At 36.2% G+C, this 16910-nt stretch overlaps 1 protein-coding gene across 1 annotated transcript in view; it reads left to right on the forward strand.

The window, feature by feature from the left end:
- The window catches only part of ABI3BP (ABI family member 3 binding protein), a 263443-nt gene that overhangs the window by 122693 nt on the left and 123840 nt on the right, over positions 1 to 16910 (forward strand). The window contains exons 7-12 of the mRNA XM_060150668.1: positions 2362 to 2410; positions 3357 to 3428; positions 4002 to 4094; positions 11948 to 12025; positions 13857 to 13931; positions 16174 to 16248. Of these exons, the coding sequence (XP_060006651.1) occupies positions 2362 to 2410; positions 3357 to 3428; positions 4002 to 4094; positions 11948 to 12025; positions 13857 to 13931; positions 16174 to 16248 (442 nt within the window). The remainder of the gene's footprint in view (positions 1 to 2361; positions 2411 to 3356; positions 3429 to 4001; positions 4095 to 11947; positions 12026 to 13856; positions 13932 to 16173; positions 16249 to 16910) is intronic.

The following is a 16910-nucleotide window of genomic DNA, read 5'->3' on the forward strand; positions in this document are numbered from 1 at the left end:
TTGGAACGGTAGACACAGTTTTGTCGAACGTGATTATTAGCACCGGGAAGGACACTGCGGCTCCGCGGGCTAGCATCCCCTGTGGAACCGGAGGTTGCCGCAGCAGGGGTTAAATGCTCAGGAATGATAGAGGCCACGTGTGGCAACCCTTTCGCTGAAGCAGCACAGGTGGACGTAAGGTGGACACACCAGTGCAGGGCCGTGGGCCTGCCTGTCCCTCTCTGGGGAAGGGTCCTGTGAGCAGGTACACTTATTTAATTTTCTTATGGTAAATCCAGAGGTCTTCTGCCAGTGTGACCTCAAAACTGACTTTTTTTTTTTTTCTACTGATGGTTATACTTGCATTCCTGCTATTCCCCTCCCCTTGCCTGGGAAAAGTTGTGTATAAATTATATTTACATCATTCCTCTATTGACCAAGAGTGTATGAGCTATGCAGTACAGAAGCATATATAGTAGCTAAAAAGACTGCTGGTTAAAATAGCTTTTCCTAGTTATAAATGTAATTCACCCTTGTAAGGAACTTGGAAAATATAGAAAGGTACACAAAATAAAATATGAGATTATAAGAAATAACTACTGTTAAAAAAAAAAGAGCTATCTCCTTCTGGTCTTTTGTCTATACATATTTGTTATACAGTTACGTTATACTATGAATATAAATTTGTGTCCTTTGTATTTATACTGTACATATTTCCCACTTTAGTAAATAGATGTCAGAAATTTGAGCCATAATTTATTTAACAAAACCTCTGCTTTGGAATGATGAGGTTGTTTCACATTGTGGTAATAAACACCCTTACACGTAAATGATGCCTGTATCTTTGATTACTTCCTTAGGCTAGTCTGCTAAGTAGGAAATTACTGGGTGTTTTAGTCCATCAGGGCTGTTATAACAAAAATACCACAGACTGGGTGGCTTAAACGGTCAATTATTTCTCACAGTTCTGGAGCCTGTGAAGTCCAAGATCAAGGCACTGGAAGATTTGATGTCTTGGGGAGAACTCACTTCTGGCTCACAGACAACCATCTCACATGGTGGAAGGGTGGAGGGAGTTCTCTGGCATAAGAGCACTAATCCCATTCAAGAGGGTGGAACCCTCATGAGTTATTTACTTCCCAAAGGCCCCACCTCCAAATACCATCACATTGGGGATTAAGTTTCAACACGTGAATTTTGGGGGGATACAAGCTTTCAGTCTATAGCGCTGGGCCAATATACAATACAAGAAGTATAGATACTTTTTAAAAATAGTCTGATAAAAGTAAACTTTTATTTTTTTGTGTGTTTTAAACATAAGGACTTTACTACAAGAAGAAAAATAGCCAACAGTAAATGTGGTATTGTGGCACTTCTTTATTATGGGCATATCGTTTATTAGAATGGGAACGTGTTAGCAAGTCTCTTCTGTTCACAACTGTAAACACCTATGTGGTTAAGTACCTCATTCAGCATATCCTGGATTGTCAGCAGATCTAGTACATGGAGTATCTATACCATGCATACAGGCTAAATCAAGCATCAAAAAATGCATGTCATGCTTACGCCTTTACCTCAATCTAATTCTCTGTATATTTGCTGCCCTTCTCTTATCCTGTTCTGTGTCTCTCCCATGGCCGTCTTATCCCTGGCTCACAATCTCCAGTGATGACTCCACTGTAAAGTTAACACTAAATGTGCCCCTAGGTCAAGCCACTCTATGGCATCAAAACTTCCTGTGGGGCGTCTGAGGCAACTTGGAAGAAGGGAGAATGCACAGTCCTCTGGGACCTGCCCTTCCAATTTTGAGGTCCTCTGGGCATGAATACGTACAGAATAGTTAAAAGTACAGGCTTTGGAAGTAGCAATGTCTGGATCTGAGTCCCAGCTCTGCCTTCATGGACAAGGAAATACGTGGCGTCAGGAGTTCACGGCAGTTGTATCTGAAGGAGCAGGGCAGCAGTGGGGCATACTCAGACAATTGATGTTGATTGGTTTTAAAAGAATATGTAGCTTGAAATCTTTTTTTGAGAGGAAACGTAAAGACAGAATTTGGCTGGTTCGCCTCTCAAATGAAGTGAAAATAAACTAGTATTCAATTCAGAGGATTTAATTTCTTTCCATTGCAGTTTCTAAGTAAATTAAACTAATGGGAGTTTTGAAGAAACTGCTTCTGTCAAATCTTTGGACACTTATGGGGAAAACCAAGTGAGCACAATAAAATAGAGGCAGATATATGTACTAAAGATCTTTTCAGCAGCTGTTAAACCTGTGTCATGGGGAACTTCACTAAAGACAAGGTCTGCTTCCAGTTTTTTTTTACTTATTTATTTTTTTAAGTTAACAGTAACTCAAAAGCTGACTCTCTTCCTCTCTTTTCAGCCAGCATATGTCCCAAAAAAGCTAATCCCAGTAACAATCATCAAGCAAGGTAATTTGTATGCCTCTGCTCTGGATATGTGTTTAGAACTATTTCAATATACTTTTTAAACTGAGATAATTAAACATAGCACATAGTTTTTCAATTTTTCTGATTATTTTCCAGAAAAAATTTGAAGAAATCAGTCTAGTAAATTAGAAGTTGACAGATAATTTTGACTCTTGTACTGTTAGGCCAGGTCTTGGCAAAGCACGTTGGCTGGACAACCAGGGACAGAGCAACCCTAACAAGCATTAAGTTTTAAAATCCAATTAAATATATGTGGCTTTCTTCAGGATTAAGGTAGCTTACATGTAGAAAATCATCAATAGGATATTTGGATTAATGAAATGATAATTATGATATAGAGGTCACTTTAAGGAAAGTAAAGAAATCCAGGTTTTAAGAGTTATGTTTTATTTCGGCATCCACTCATTTTTGTTTTGACTTTCAGTTTTTCAAATTATTTAAATGACTCCATTATTTCCAGAAAGTTTCTTGGTGGAAGAGATTGAGCACTTAAAATAGTTATTCATTTTAAGGAAACACAATGTCCCAAGTGTATTCTCAAAACAGTGTCAGTCAGTATTGGAATTATCCAAAGATTCTTTGCTCTGAAAATGTACATTTCCTAAATCTCTTTATTTACTGAATCAGTCTTTGCCTCATTTTGTGCTAGTTCTTTAACTTGGGTAGGCTGCAGAGAGTAGAGCTGAGAAAGGAAATTTTTAGCTAATTAGAGTGGAACACTTTCATTACTTAAAGGCACAGGAATTAAGATAAGATGTGCCTTCTAGACCTTTCGTTGCCTGTGTAGCCAGCCCAATGAGTTCCTTTCTGTTAATTAAAAAGTTAGATCAGGGTTTCTCCAATGCAGATGGTGTCATGTTATTAGCTTCTTTCTGCTTCCTGACTATTTTTTTTCCATTCACACTGTTATCTTTTGGTATTTCAACAGTGATTCAGAATGTTACTCACAGGGCCTCAACTAAATCCCCAGAAAAGACTCCCTATGGAGGAACAATACTGGGTGAGTCTATCTTGAAATCTACACCTACATTAGTCAAGTCAGGCTCTTTTTTTTGGTAATAAGGCCTTATGGAATTTTGCACTGTGAGCAGGTCTGTTAAATTGATGTTGGTTCATTTACTTTCAGTATTTAGCATCCTGGCTTGTGACCATTCCAGGCTAGGATCCAAGAGATGCTACCTCTATCCTAGTGTGTTAGAGAAACAACTCTAGCTTGTGCCTGTTGGGCATGATGGCTCCCCTCCTGCCTACCCCACAGGGCTGTTGCTGTTATGAGGGAGTCTTTGTCATATTGAATTACTCTTTTAAAAGTTGTTATTAATAATGGTGTTTGTTCACACATTTTAAGCAACCATTTTACAATTTTTGAGTCTATGGATTAAAAGCCAGAATATTTGGTTGTTCAGTTCTGAATATGAAAAAGATTCTGCATAAAAGTTACTGTCATATTTTTTCCAACATTTTAAAGTTTGGGTTAAAGTTGACAAAGCAAAATAAGCACTAAACTTCATGGTTTCTAATGCTCTGAACTTTGTGATGGGAGGCATTTTCTTTTACTTCTGTTTTCTTTCAGTCCACCTTGTTATTCCAGGTCTTAATGAAACCACCATAAAACTTCCTACCTCCATAATGTTTGAGATTTCGGATGCAATCAAGACACAGTTAGGTAAGCAGCAAAGATCTATATGTGAACTTTGCAGTGACAGCACTAGCAGGGATATTCCTAGGATATCCCAGGGATCTAGCAAATGAGCTGTTTGGGGATCTCAAAGTAAAAACTAAGGGACAGGCACGTGCACTGTTGATGGGAATATAAAATGGTACAATTGCTGTGGAAAACAGTATGACGATTCCTCAAAAAATTAAAAATAGAATTACCATATGATCCAGCAATTCCACTTCTGGGTATATAACCAAAAGAACTGGGTGGGGAAAAGGTCTTAAAGAGATACTTGTACACTCATATTCATAGTAGCATTATTCACAATATCTAAAATGTGGAAACGATCCAAGTATCCATCAACAGATGAATTGATAAACAAAATGTGGTATATATATACAATGAAAGATTATTCTGCCTTAAAAAGGAAGGAAATTCTCACATTTGCTATAGTATAAATGGACCTTGAGGACATAATGCTAAGTGTAATAAGCCAATCACAAAAGACAAAATGACTGTGTGATTCCACTTATATGATGTACCTAGAGTAGTCAGATTCATAGAGACAGAAAGTAGAATGGTGGCTGCCAGAGACTGGAGAAGGAGGAAAATGGGGAATTAGTGTTTAATGGTATGGAGTTTCAGTTTTACAAGATAAGGAGAGTTCTGGAGATGCATGGTGGTGACGGTTGCACAACATTATGAATGTATTTAATACTACTGAACTGTACACTTGAAAAATGATTAAGATTGTAAATTTTTTGTTATGTATCTTTTACCACGATAAAAAAAATTGGAAAAAAAGTAAAGGGTAGATAGGATGGAGTGTTGGAGTTATTCATATAAATCACATTCTGTAGGGAAATAGTTATTTTATATTTATATTTAGGAAAGAAGAGTGAATGATCAAATTAACCAAAATATACACATTTATACAGGTATAATTTTCAAATGGAGTCATTGTTATAAATTACACTTATTATACTATACTATCAAGGGGCCACTAGAGGTCTTCAGTGGTAACTGAGGTAAGGGTCAGGTCTGTTAGAATTATTATTTACTTTGAGATTGATACTGCTTCCTACTTCTAGAAAGCACCTGATATGATTTTAGTGTTTAAAAAACATAAAACATAACAATTTGGGGAACAAAGCAGCAAAATTCTGTAAAAGGAGTCCAGGAAGCAATTGGGGTGGCCAGTGGGCTAAGCTAGTTGCTGCATTTGAGTATCACATTAGTCTGAATTCTCTCTGTAGCAGAGGATCTCACCCTTGATGAAGCATCAGAAGCCGTGGCGGGCTTGTTACACCCAGGCTGCTGGGCTCACCCCCAGGATGCTGATTCCGTAGGTCTAGGGTGGGGCCTGAGAATTTGCATTTCTACCCAGTACTCAGGTGATACTGGTGCTGCTGGTCTGGAAGCCACACTTTGAGAACCACCCCTGTAAAGTCTCTGGAGAATGTCTTGGGCCACTGATAAATATGGAAGAAGGTGGCATGATGTGGTGGAAATTGAACAAGACTTAAAAATGTAGAATATTTTTCTTGAACTAGGCAATGGCTAAGAACTTCAGCACTTATATACTTGAATCTTCACATTTTATGGGTGTGGAAACAGGCCCAAGCCCCTGTTTGGCAACATTTGTTCAACAAATATTTATTAAGCATTACTCGGGGCCAGAACTGCAAGTGGCTCGTGACATAATTGTGATTTACACAGGCACGGGACCCACCCACACAGGAACCTCAGACTTAATTTCTCCTCCCTCATTGAAGGTCTGACCTGTTTGCTTGTTCGATGTTAAGCAATCAGATTGTAACAGTTCTAAAAGGTAAACCTTTACGTTCTCCTTAGCTGTTAGTTTGAGAACTTCCTGGAAGAAGGAGGAGCAAAGCCTTAATAAGTGGGTAGAAAAGCATAATTAGTGGACTTAGAATTTTGGAAAAATTTTCAAAATCTATGCATCACCATTTTATTAAGATATGAACATATTTGCCCATAAATCTTTGTGATTTTGTGCAGTTGTTACATTTTTACTGTAAAACATTCATACCTGTTAGTCCTATGGTGAGTTACTTCCAAGAATGTAGACAAGTGATTCTAGGCTTTATTTCTTTAATTTGTGCATCAGACTTGATCACCTCCTGTTTATCTGTAAACCCTGAGACTCAACTCTACATCGTCTAAATGCTGTGCTAAAAGCCAGGAAGCTTCCATATTAAATTCCCTGAGTGAACCTGTGTTTAGAACCAGAGCTCAGGACTCTTGCACTCACCTGTTCTCTGCCCAGAACCTATTAATACTTAGCCCCGTGCCTGGGAAAGACTTGCTTGTTCTTCTTTCTCGAGATAGTTGCTTTAGGTGTAAGGATAGGTTGTTTATTTGAGATTTTTCTTGTCTCTTGAGGTAAGATTGTATTGCTATAAACTTCCCTCTTAGAACATCGTTTGTTGTGTCCCATAGGTTTTGGATCATCGTGCTTTCATTTCCATTTGTTGCTAGGTATTTTTTGATTTCCTCTTTATGTCTTCAGTGATCCAGTGGTTATTTAGTAACATTGTTTAGCCTCCATGTTTTTGTGTTTTTTTACAGTTTTTTTTCCTGTAATTGATTTTTAATCTCCTAGCACTATGGTCAGAAAAGATGCTTGATACGATTTCAATTTTCTTGAATTTACTGAGGTTTGATTTGTGACCCAAGATTTGATCTATCCTGGAGAATGTTCTGTGTGCACTTGAGAAGAAAATGTATTCTGCTGCTTTCAGATGGAATGTCCTATAAATATCAATTAAGTCTATCTTTTACAATGTATCATTTAAGCCTTGTGTTTCCTTATTAATTTACTGTCTGGATGATCTGTCTATTGGTGTAATTGGGGTGTTAAATTCCCCACTATTATTGTGTTACTGTCAATTTCCCCTTTCATGGCTGTTAGCATTTGCCTTGTATACTGAGGTGCTCCTATGTTGGGTGCATATATATTTACAATTGTTATATCTTCTTGGATTGTTCCCTTGATTGTTCTGTAGTGTTCTTCCTTGTCTCTTGTAACAGCCTTTATTTTAAAGTCTATTTTGTCTGATATGAGTATTGCTACTCCAGCTTTCTGTTGATTTCCATTTGTGTGGAATACCTTTCTCCGTCCCCTCACTTTCAGTCTGTATGTGTCCCTGGGTCTGAAGTGGGTCTCTTGTAGACAGCATATATATGGGTCTTGTTTTTGTATCCATTCAGCCAGTCTGTGTCTTTTGGTTGAAGCATTTAATCCAATTACATTTATGGTTATTATCAATATGTGTATTCCTATTGCCATTTTCTTAATTGTTTTGGGTTTGTTTATGTAGGTCTTTTTTCTTCCCTTCCTTTTTTCTTCTCTTGTGGTTTGATGACCATATTAGTGTTGTATTTGGGTAGGTTTTTCTTCTTTGTGTGTTTATCTATTGTAGTTTTTTGGTTTGCATCTCCCATGAGGTTTTGATAAAACAGTCTATATATATACAAGGTTGTTTTAAGTTGCTGGTCTCTTAATTTCAAATGCAATTCTGATTTCCTGCATTTTGTGCTCTCCTCACGGTTGCTGGTTTTGATATCACGTTTGCTTATGAATTCCTGCTTTTACTGTATGTTTGTCTTTACCAGTGAGCTTTCCTATTTGTGATTTTCTTGTTTCTAGTTTTGGCCTCTTGGGAAAGGGTTGTTCAGAAGGAGAAGAAAAGGAAGGAGCTGGCCAGTCTCTTACTGATTTGGTCCCTAATCTGTTCATCAGAATTCAAAAACCGGGATTTGTGAAGGAGACCGAAAATGAGCAGTTTTTCCCACACCACTGCTGTCACTTTTTTTTTTTTTTTTTTTTGGAGTGTAGTTGATTTACAGTGTTGTGTTAGTTTCAGGTATACAGCATAGTGAATTAGTTATGCATATATATATATATATATGTCCACTCATTTTTAGATTCTTTTTCCATATAGGCCATTACAGAGTATTGAGTAGAGTTCCCTGTGCTATACAATATGTTCTTATTAGTTATCTATTTTATATATAGTAGTGTGTATTTGTCAATCCCAGTCTCCCAATTTATCCCTCCACCTCCCTTATCCCCTAGTAGCCATAAGTTTGTTTTCTACATCTGTGACTCTACTAGTGTTTTGTAAATAAGTTCATTTGTACCCTTTTTTAGATCCACATATAAGCAATATCATATGATATTTGTCTTTCTGTGTCTGACTTATGTCACTCAGTATGACAGTCTCTAGGTCCATCCACATTGCTGCACATGGCATTATTTTGTTCTTTTTTATGGCTGAGTAATATTCCATTGTATATATATACCACATTTTCTTTATCCTTTCCTCTGTTGATGGACATTTAGGTTGCTCCATGTCCTGGCTATTGTAAACAGTGCTGCAGTGAACATTGGGGTGCCTGTATCTTTTCGAATTCTGTTTTTCTCCGTGTATATGCCTAGATGTGGGATTGCTGGGTCATATGGTAGTTCTACTTTTAGTTCTTTAAGGGACCTCCATATTGTTCTCAATAGTGGCTGTACCAATTTACATTCCCACCATCAGTGTAGTAGGGTTCCCTTTTCTCCACACCCTCTCCAGCACTTATTGTTTGTAGATTTTTTTGATGATGGCCATTCTGACAGGTGTGACTGATATCTCATTGTAGTTTTAATTTGCATTTCTCTAATAATTAGTGATGTCAAGCATCATTTCATGTGCTTTTTGGCCATCTATATATCATCTTTCAAGAAATGTCACTGTTGAACTGAAATGTGTTTTGTTCCTTAGTTCTTGGTTTTAAGGACTATTTCCTAAATTTTTTGTTTTGTTTTGTTTTTCCAAAGTTCCACCTGCTATCTTAATATCAGTTCAAGCTTTTCATTTTCTTTAATTTAGAGAATTAAACAGTTGATTTTTTGGTTTGCTTTGCTTTTTGCTTTTGTTATTCTGATACGAATCACTGAAACTTCAAGATTAAGTGTGATTTTAATGAAGACAAATTAAAATGCAGATAGTATATGTATTTTAAAACTTATTTCTAGGGAAGCACCTATCTTAAATTGAATACATGGTGAATTTCTTACACATTGAAGAGACTGATAGGCAGTATATTTGAAGATGTCCAGTAAACCCACTGAATGTACCATTTTAGACTATGTTACAAACTACATTTTAGATTTACTGGTTTTTATGAAGAGTGTGAGCATAAACAGTTCTTTATACCAATGAAGGAGAAATAAACTTTCCTGAAGTTATTTATCACTGCAATTCAGAAAAGTCCTGTGCAAGAGGTTAAATCCTTAAAATAATATTCTCATTCCAGCAGGACCCAATGTGGGACATCAAGAAATTAATAGCTTTTGTTCTAAGAACACATGGTATGAATAATGAGAGAAATAAACAAGAAAGCTAGTAATACACATACCTCCTGGGGACATGAAAAGGGTTTGCCAAAGCCAAGACTTAGCCTGCCAATAATGAAAGGAAACAACTGTGTTGAAAAACAGTAAGAAGAATCAGAGAGGAAAAGGAATTTCCTGGGGTTTAGGCCGTGTTCTAATGGCATTTTACTCTGCTGTTGCCAAGACCAGTTGTACATAGATAGTGTAGGTGAATGCTCATGGCTTGATAGGAGTCACAGAGAGTCCCCATTCAAGTTCTTTCCCTTCAATCAATTTCTCTCACACCCAAAGAGCCATGTTTAGAAATACGGTATGCCTCTATAAGGAATTAGGGATGGGTAGAGAATACAAATACCTCTTGGGAAGGTAGTTTACTGTTTTTCTTCATTAGCAGCCTAATTTTAGGTTAATGGTATTACCCTGTAAGAGCATGCATAAGGAGCTAAAGCAAAGCAATTCAGAGCATTGCCTGAAAGTCTAGAATCTGGAGGTTAAAATAAATAAATATTTTTTTAAAATAAATAAATACACAGTCCTAGTCAGCCAGGGAAACACCAAGAGTGTAGGATATTACACAGGAGGGAAAGGATTAGTAAAAATAATCCTGAAGGAGAAGAGGACACTGAAAAAGAAGAGATCATTGAAAAAAATTACATTAAAAAAAAAACTTCCTGTGGTACATGCTGAAAATAACAGGACTAGAGCTCATCAAAATTTGTAATCTGAACATTTTTTCCTGTGCTAACACTCACAGTGGTTCTAAACCAAAGCTGTGACTACAAAAGAAGAAGGAAAAAAAATGTTGATGAGATTTAGAAATCTAAAAAATAGAATTTATCATAAAATTATACTGGATCTGTTTATTTTTTTAGTTATTCCAGAAAGAGTCCCTTCTCTTTATGTCCTGCTAAACTAGTTTGAACAATGGTATTAAACATTTCTGTTGTACAAACATGCTGTACAGCTTCATGAGCACAGCAATTCAGAACACACACTTGACTGATAGCTATGGCAAGTACACTAGCACTTGTGACGCCTATTTCTAGCATCTCAAATCACTCCTGAAAATCATAAGCTCAAGGAATCTATCATATACTTCCATAATACAGATTGAAAATTGATTTGCTTCCATGATCTTTGTGAAAGGGATGACTTTATAATTGTCTTTAAGTCCATCAGAAGTAAATGAATATTTTGTGCCCATGTTAACTGAAAAGAAGAAAATGGTCTTTACAACAGTGATGTGAACTATAGGAAGAAGTTACAAAATTTACATCCTCAAAGAACTTTGAGAGAACAGATTAGATCAGTAGTTCTCAACAGAGGTCAATTTTGTCCCCTCCCCAGGATATTTGGCAGTGTCTGGAGACATTTTTGGTTGTCACAGATGTGGAAGGGTGGAATCCAGTGAGTAAAGGCCAGATGCTGCTAAATATCCTACATTTCACAGGAAACCCCCATAAAAAAAATTGTCCAGCCCAAAATGTCAGTAGTGCCAAAGCTGAGAAACCCAAGAAGTTCCTTACAGCCTTAGGACTCTTAAAAAATCCCATCTGATTATAATCAGTTCAAGGAGACATGATCAGGGTATCTCAAAGATGAATGAATTCTTTCATGCCACTAGACTGTTTCAAAATATTATAAGTAGGTCATTGATTCAGTGTGCTAAATAACTGAATCAAGTTAATCCTAAGTGCATTTTGGAGAATATGGAGAATATCTTAATCATTGGGCAGTTCTGGTACAGAAATGTACTTTCTTTGAAAAGGAATACCTAAATTTTAGAAGAAAGTTTCCTGAATAATTGTCAGAAGAGAAAAGAAATAGAATAAAAAACCAGACTTCATTTTTTTACACTGAATTCCCACACAGACCCAAAGAAAATATCTATGTTAACATGAGGTTCAAATAAATAACTGTTGGTATTTTTTCCTAACCTCAAATATCTTCAAATAACTTAGTCTCCTATGTGTGTTATTCATGTTTTTCTAAAACTTTAGAGCCATAGCCTATTATATTTTTTACCATGCATAATAACAGATAATTTCTATTCATTGATTTTTTTAAAAAAAAATTAGGAGTAATTGAATATAAAATTCCAGGGAGCATTTGCTATGCCTTACAACCTGTGCCTTCAAGAAACTCTGTTTATGAGTCAGAATGACTTGAGAGCTATCCAAGTACTGGGTTGTGATTTTTTTCCTCATTCCAGTGCCAACTTAGATCTTAAAGAATTACCTAGGGTTAATGAGAAAGAATTCTGAAGACTGTCACTACTAATACTAATCCCTGGTAGAAATGCACAATAAATTTATTGACTGCCTGGTGGGAAGGGATAAGAGCAGAATAGATTTCTTGAAATAGTCTGTTGCTTGATTGTTTTGAGGGAATTATATTTGGATACTCTATTATGAGGAAGTGAGATAAATTGTTTATTTTCTGAATTGTTTAGCTAAGAATGAAACCTTGGCACTGCCTGCTGAATCTAAAACACCAGAGATAGAAAAAATCCCAGCACAGCCCGTAACAGGTAATGAGATCCCTACGTTATTAACTTTGAGAAAATAAATAATGTATTTTCAAGTAGTAACTGATTGACAAGCCTGTATTTTTTTTCAGTGAAGAGCCAGTAGGAAATTCATTTTGATCATAAGCACACAACAGTAGGGGATTCTGGGTCTTTAATGTTTGGAAAAACAGAAGATGCAAATGAACCATTGAATTCTATAACTGATATGTAATATGGAAGATGTATTTTTCACTTTAAGTGAAAGTTGCTACCGCAACATTCTGAAATATTTTTATACTAAGATGTAACACCATGGTTTGGGTGCTTTCCTTTTATAAGAAGACACGAGAGCATTTTTTCATTTCTTCACTTTCACAAGTGATTGGTTTAGCAAAATGCCATTATCCCTCATAAATCCATAGTTTAATATCTATGAAAATACCTTGGAATCATTTAGTAACAATGTCTCTTGAAGATTAACAATGCTCATGTAGAAAATACCTAATAGTTCAGTAAAAATCCTTTAAAGAATAAACGCAGTATGCATTTTCCCCAGTTTATCAACCATTACTAACAAACATTCAGCATGTCTTATGTGAATGAACTGCCCAAGTCCAGCCCACTGGGGACACGTTATTCTCTGCACTACAGAGTTTTTGCCAGAGCAATACCACTTCATCCAGAGCTCTGTGAAACAAATATCTGGCAAGAATTCCTCCAAATCTACATTTAGCAAAGTAACTCCAATCTAAAGTGAATTTCTTAACCCATAAAATTGCCATAAATTGAAATATCAGTGATATTTACCTTGTACTAAACTCTTGGACTAGTCCAGAGAAAATAAAGATTGGTGGGGAAATAAAATGGCTTGATTTCAAGAAACCTATTCAAGTAGAAATATTTCTGACAGAGTAAGAAGTACTTGGTCCTACCTAAAGGTGAGAAATGGACCTTCCATCCCCCACCTTCATGGGAGTTGGAGCAAGGGTAGACTCTGATGCTGGAATAAGCTATTTGAATGAAATTCCTAGGTAGTTTTCTGATTTCAATATAATTAGCCAATACCAAGAAAAGCATTCCCAACTACACTTCTTCTCTTGGCATAGTATCTGATGGGAGAGTCAACAGAGTTCTTAGCTCTCTGCCAAACCTTCCTCAGGATTTTCCACTTCAGAAACACTTAGGCAAACACCATAATTCATTATTCAGTGTCACTGTGTTTATTTCATATCCTTACCCTACAAAATTCTGGAATTGTGTAGCTCACAATTCATTCCAAATCTCAGTGATCCTGGTTCTTATTCCTCAAAAACTATTTACCTGAAGGTCATCTTTACCTTTGATCTAGCACTTGAAACAACCCTGTGACTGAGCATTTGAGTCCTCATAATTTCAGCCCAGTTCCAAGCTTTGCATGTTGACTACAGTTTGGAAGAGAGAAGTCTTTAAAATGTAATAGTTCTAAATAAATCTTTTTGACCTGGGTCATTATGTTATCTGCCCATTTATTAACTTGTTTAATAAATATTTATCATGTGCTTGCTTACTATACTGCAGACTTTGTGCTAAGAAAAAAGGGCAGACCCAAAATTATGATTAAACTGATAAATGCTTCCATGGGGGTCAATTCCACGTGCTTTTTGGAACACATGGAAAGTGGACAAACCCAGAAAGGAAGGGTTGGGAGGAGGTGTCAGTTCAGACACAAGCCAGGGAGCCCTTAACATAACTTGAAAAGAATTAGTCCGTGTAAGTGTCAGTTCTAATTCTAAAAGGCAACAAAAGTGCCTTATGGTCTTGAGTTGTTTCATCATTTATCTTAATTTGTAAAGTCATCTTTTTTACCTTCCAGTGACTCCTGAATCAGTTCCAAGAACCACTAAACCCACTGTGTCTAGTGCGTTAGACATTTCAGAAACAATACCGGGTAATTCTAAGAACTTTTTTTCTTAAAAAAAAAAAAAAGACCCTCCCAACCGTCATACAAAAGTAACCCCAATGCCTTGGCTTCCCATCCTCCCCACTTTCTTTCCTACCTTACTGGCAGTAGTTCATCTTCTGTTTCTCAGACCAATTCCATTAAAGTGTTAACGACATACCTTGATCCTGATGACTAATATTCTAGGCAGTTCTGGTTGCTATATGCTAACTGTACACCCTTTTTACCAGTCTCTTGGGAGGTATAGAAAAACAATGCCAGCCTTTTAACCTACAAAGCTTGGAGGAGTGAGAGTCTTGACTATGTCTGTGCTTTCCATTTCAGTTGGCTTTTCCAAGTCTTGTGTGTACTAAACTTAAGGAGAATCCCCCAAAGTGACATGCCTTTTACTAAGAATTTCATGTCATGCAAGTTAGCTGCTTCTTGGCCCAAGAGAATCTAACCTGCTTTATTCTCTTCTCCAAAAAAAAAAAAAAAAAAAAAAAAAAAAAAAGAGCAGCATGTACGTATTTTGTTCTGTACTTGTGATGTTGATCTTCCATGCCACACCATGGCCATTTGAACGTATACCTTCAAATTATAACTATGTAAAACTTTTTCCAGGGAAAGCCAGCTATTTCCATGAAAGGCATCAGCTGCCCAGTGCACCCTCTGTTATGAGCATGCCTCACATGACATGGTTAAGCCACAACGTCAAATCCCGACTCAGGGAGTTTCTAACTGAATTCTTCTTTATTGCAGTTCTTAGGGGAAGGACCCCCGAAACACCGCAAACTATTTTAATACCTAGGTTTGAATTGCCACTGAGCACTCTAGGTAAAAATTATTAAACACTGCAGCTTATTATTACCTTGGAAATATTATGCATGCTTGAAAGAAGTCCTTAGGCTAATTCATTCAAATTTATCTCCTCACAGAAAAGAAGGGACACATGGCTTATAGAACAGTAAACTATCCAATACCAAGCCCTTAAATGTTATAAATTCTTTATTTTATAATCTAGGATCCTAAAGAGTCTTTCTCTATGACAAATCCTTTGGTAATTTTTCTTGGGGGTGGTCATATTTTGATATTATATTTGATTCTTTTAATTCAACATTATTGTGTCACTGAATAAATTATTTTCTATATTTTTCCTAAATATCTTTTTACTCAACTGTTTCTCTTGAAAGAGAAGATATATTTATGATATTTCTGCAGACTGCTTCTTAGAATCCTTAGAATTTACCTGCAATATCAAAAAAGTTGTTGGGGAAACTTAAATATAAAGTCACATAGTTACTGAAATTCTATTTTTAAAAACTATTGGACAGACATTTTCTAGTTCATATGTGTTTGGTGCTTGACTTGAGTTTAAACTTAATATATCTGGGAACACATATGCATAGCTGAAGAAATTAGGACACTAGTTTAATAAGGGTGAAAGAAAGAACCCAAACTCCTCAAAGGCAGTGGCTTTATTATACAAAATAGAAAAAGAAGCAGTCTTATATTATCCATCATTGAAACACAGGAGTAAGAAATATATACTAGTAACAGTCCCTTACCTTACCTGAGTAATTTGCATTTGTGTGTTTGTTTTTTGTTTTTGAAGCTTGAGATTTTAAAAATCTTTTCTCTTACTCACACTTCAAGCCATAACATTTCTTGTGTGTTTCATTGCAGCTCCGAAAAGCCTTCCAGAATTTCCTCAGGCAAAAACACCCTTCCCTTCTGAGAAACCTGGGGGCACCTTGGGTAATAACAGCACCTTAAATCTGGTGTTATGACGTGGGTGGTGATTGCTTAATTCTGTAGGACACGTTTACTGGATCTTATCTACGCAAACCTCAATGAACTGCTGAATTCAGTCAACTCAGACAAACAAGTGGTTGATTGGTTAAAAAAAAAAAAAAAGCCAAAAACAACTATTTCTCTGATTGGATTTTCTACAAATTCAGTAACAATTATCAATCTATTAATTCCATATATAGCCCATTTAGTTAGTTTTCCATCCTCAGAAAGGTGAGAGTATGACACCAAACTCTAGTCTCCTTCTAGTCTCTACTCAAATGCTCTCTGAATGGGTGTATATTGATTTCTTCTTCCTATGTGATAATGTTTAATTGGATCAGTTATGTGTTTTTTATTTCAGGCTACTGGTAGCCACTTAACCACACCAGCAACCTATTTCTGTCTCTTTATCCTCTCAAAATAATTCTCAGTGAATTCCATTTCTTTTTTGCTGTAGCTTCAAGTCAAAAGCCATGGATTGTGCCTACACGTAAAATATCTGAAGATTCCAAAATTCTGCTGCCTCAAACTGGTAATTGCATTCTTTTTTTAAAAAATAGATTGGAGCAACAGTATGGAATAACTTCTCGTTCTTATTTTCATAGGTTGTTTAGTTGATTATCCATATACTTTGTAGTAAATGGTAAAGTTATAATCCATTCTTGATGCTTAGATGAATTTCATTTTTTTCAATACAAAAGCAAAATGCTTTTGCATTTGTTTTAAAGATCTGTGTTTTAATGTCTGGATATACAGTTAGAAGTCTGGCTAGAAGGTGAACTGTGAATTGGCTCATTGAATTTCTAGAGATCTCTTTAGTGACATGAGAGCAGTAACAAAAATAAGAATCCCATCGTGATCTAAGAGTATGAATTTAATATTTCCCTTGCAGTTAGATATTTGCCTCTTTTTCAGTAAAATAATGAACATTTGAGAGTTTACTTTGTGCAAGATAAATGAAATAATAAAATATGTAAACATAAAATATGTCCTAAAATATGTAAACATATTGTGATACAGAGGAAAGACCACAGGTCTTGGCACTAATACTGGACCTTGGTTCCAGTTCTGGCTTTACTACCAACCACATATTTTAGCTATTTTTCTCTACTTTCCTGGATCCTGGTTTGCTCTTTTGTAAACTATAGCAATTGGTTTTTTCTCCTGAGAATTCTTGTGTTCCAACACTAAAAT

The sequence above is a fragment of the Lagenorhynchus albirostris genome, chromosome 5 (assembly GCF_949774975.1).
Source record: "Lagenorhynchus albirostris chromosome 5, mLagAlb1.1, whole genome shotgun sequence".
Classification (NCBI taxonomy): Eukaryota; Metazoa; Chordata; class Mammalia; order Artiodactyla; family Delphinidae; genus Lagenorhynchus; species Lagenorhynchus albirostris.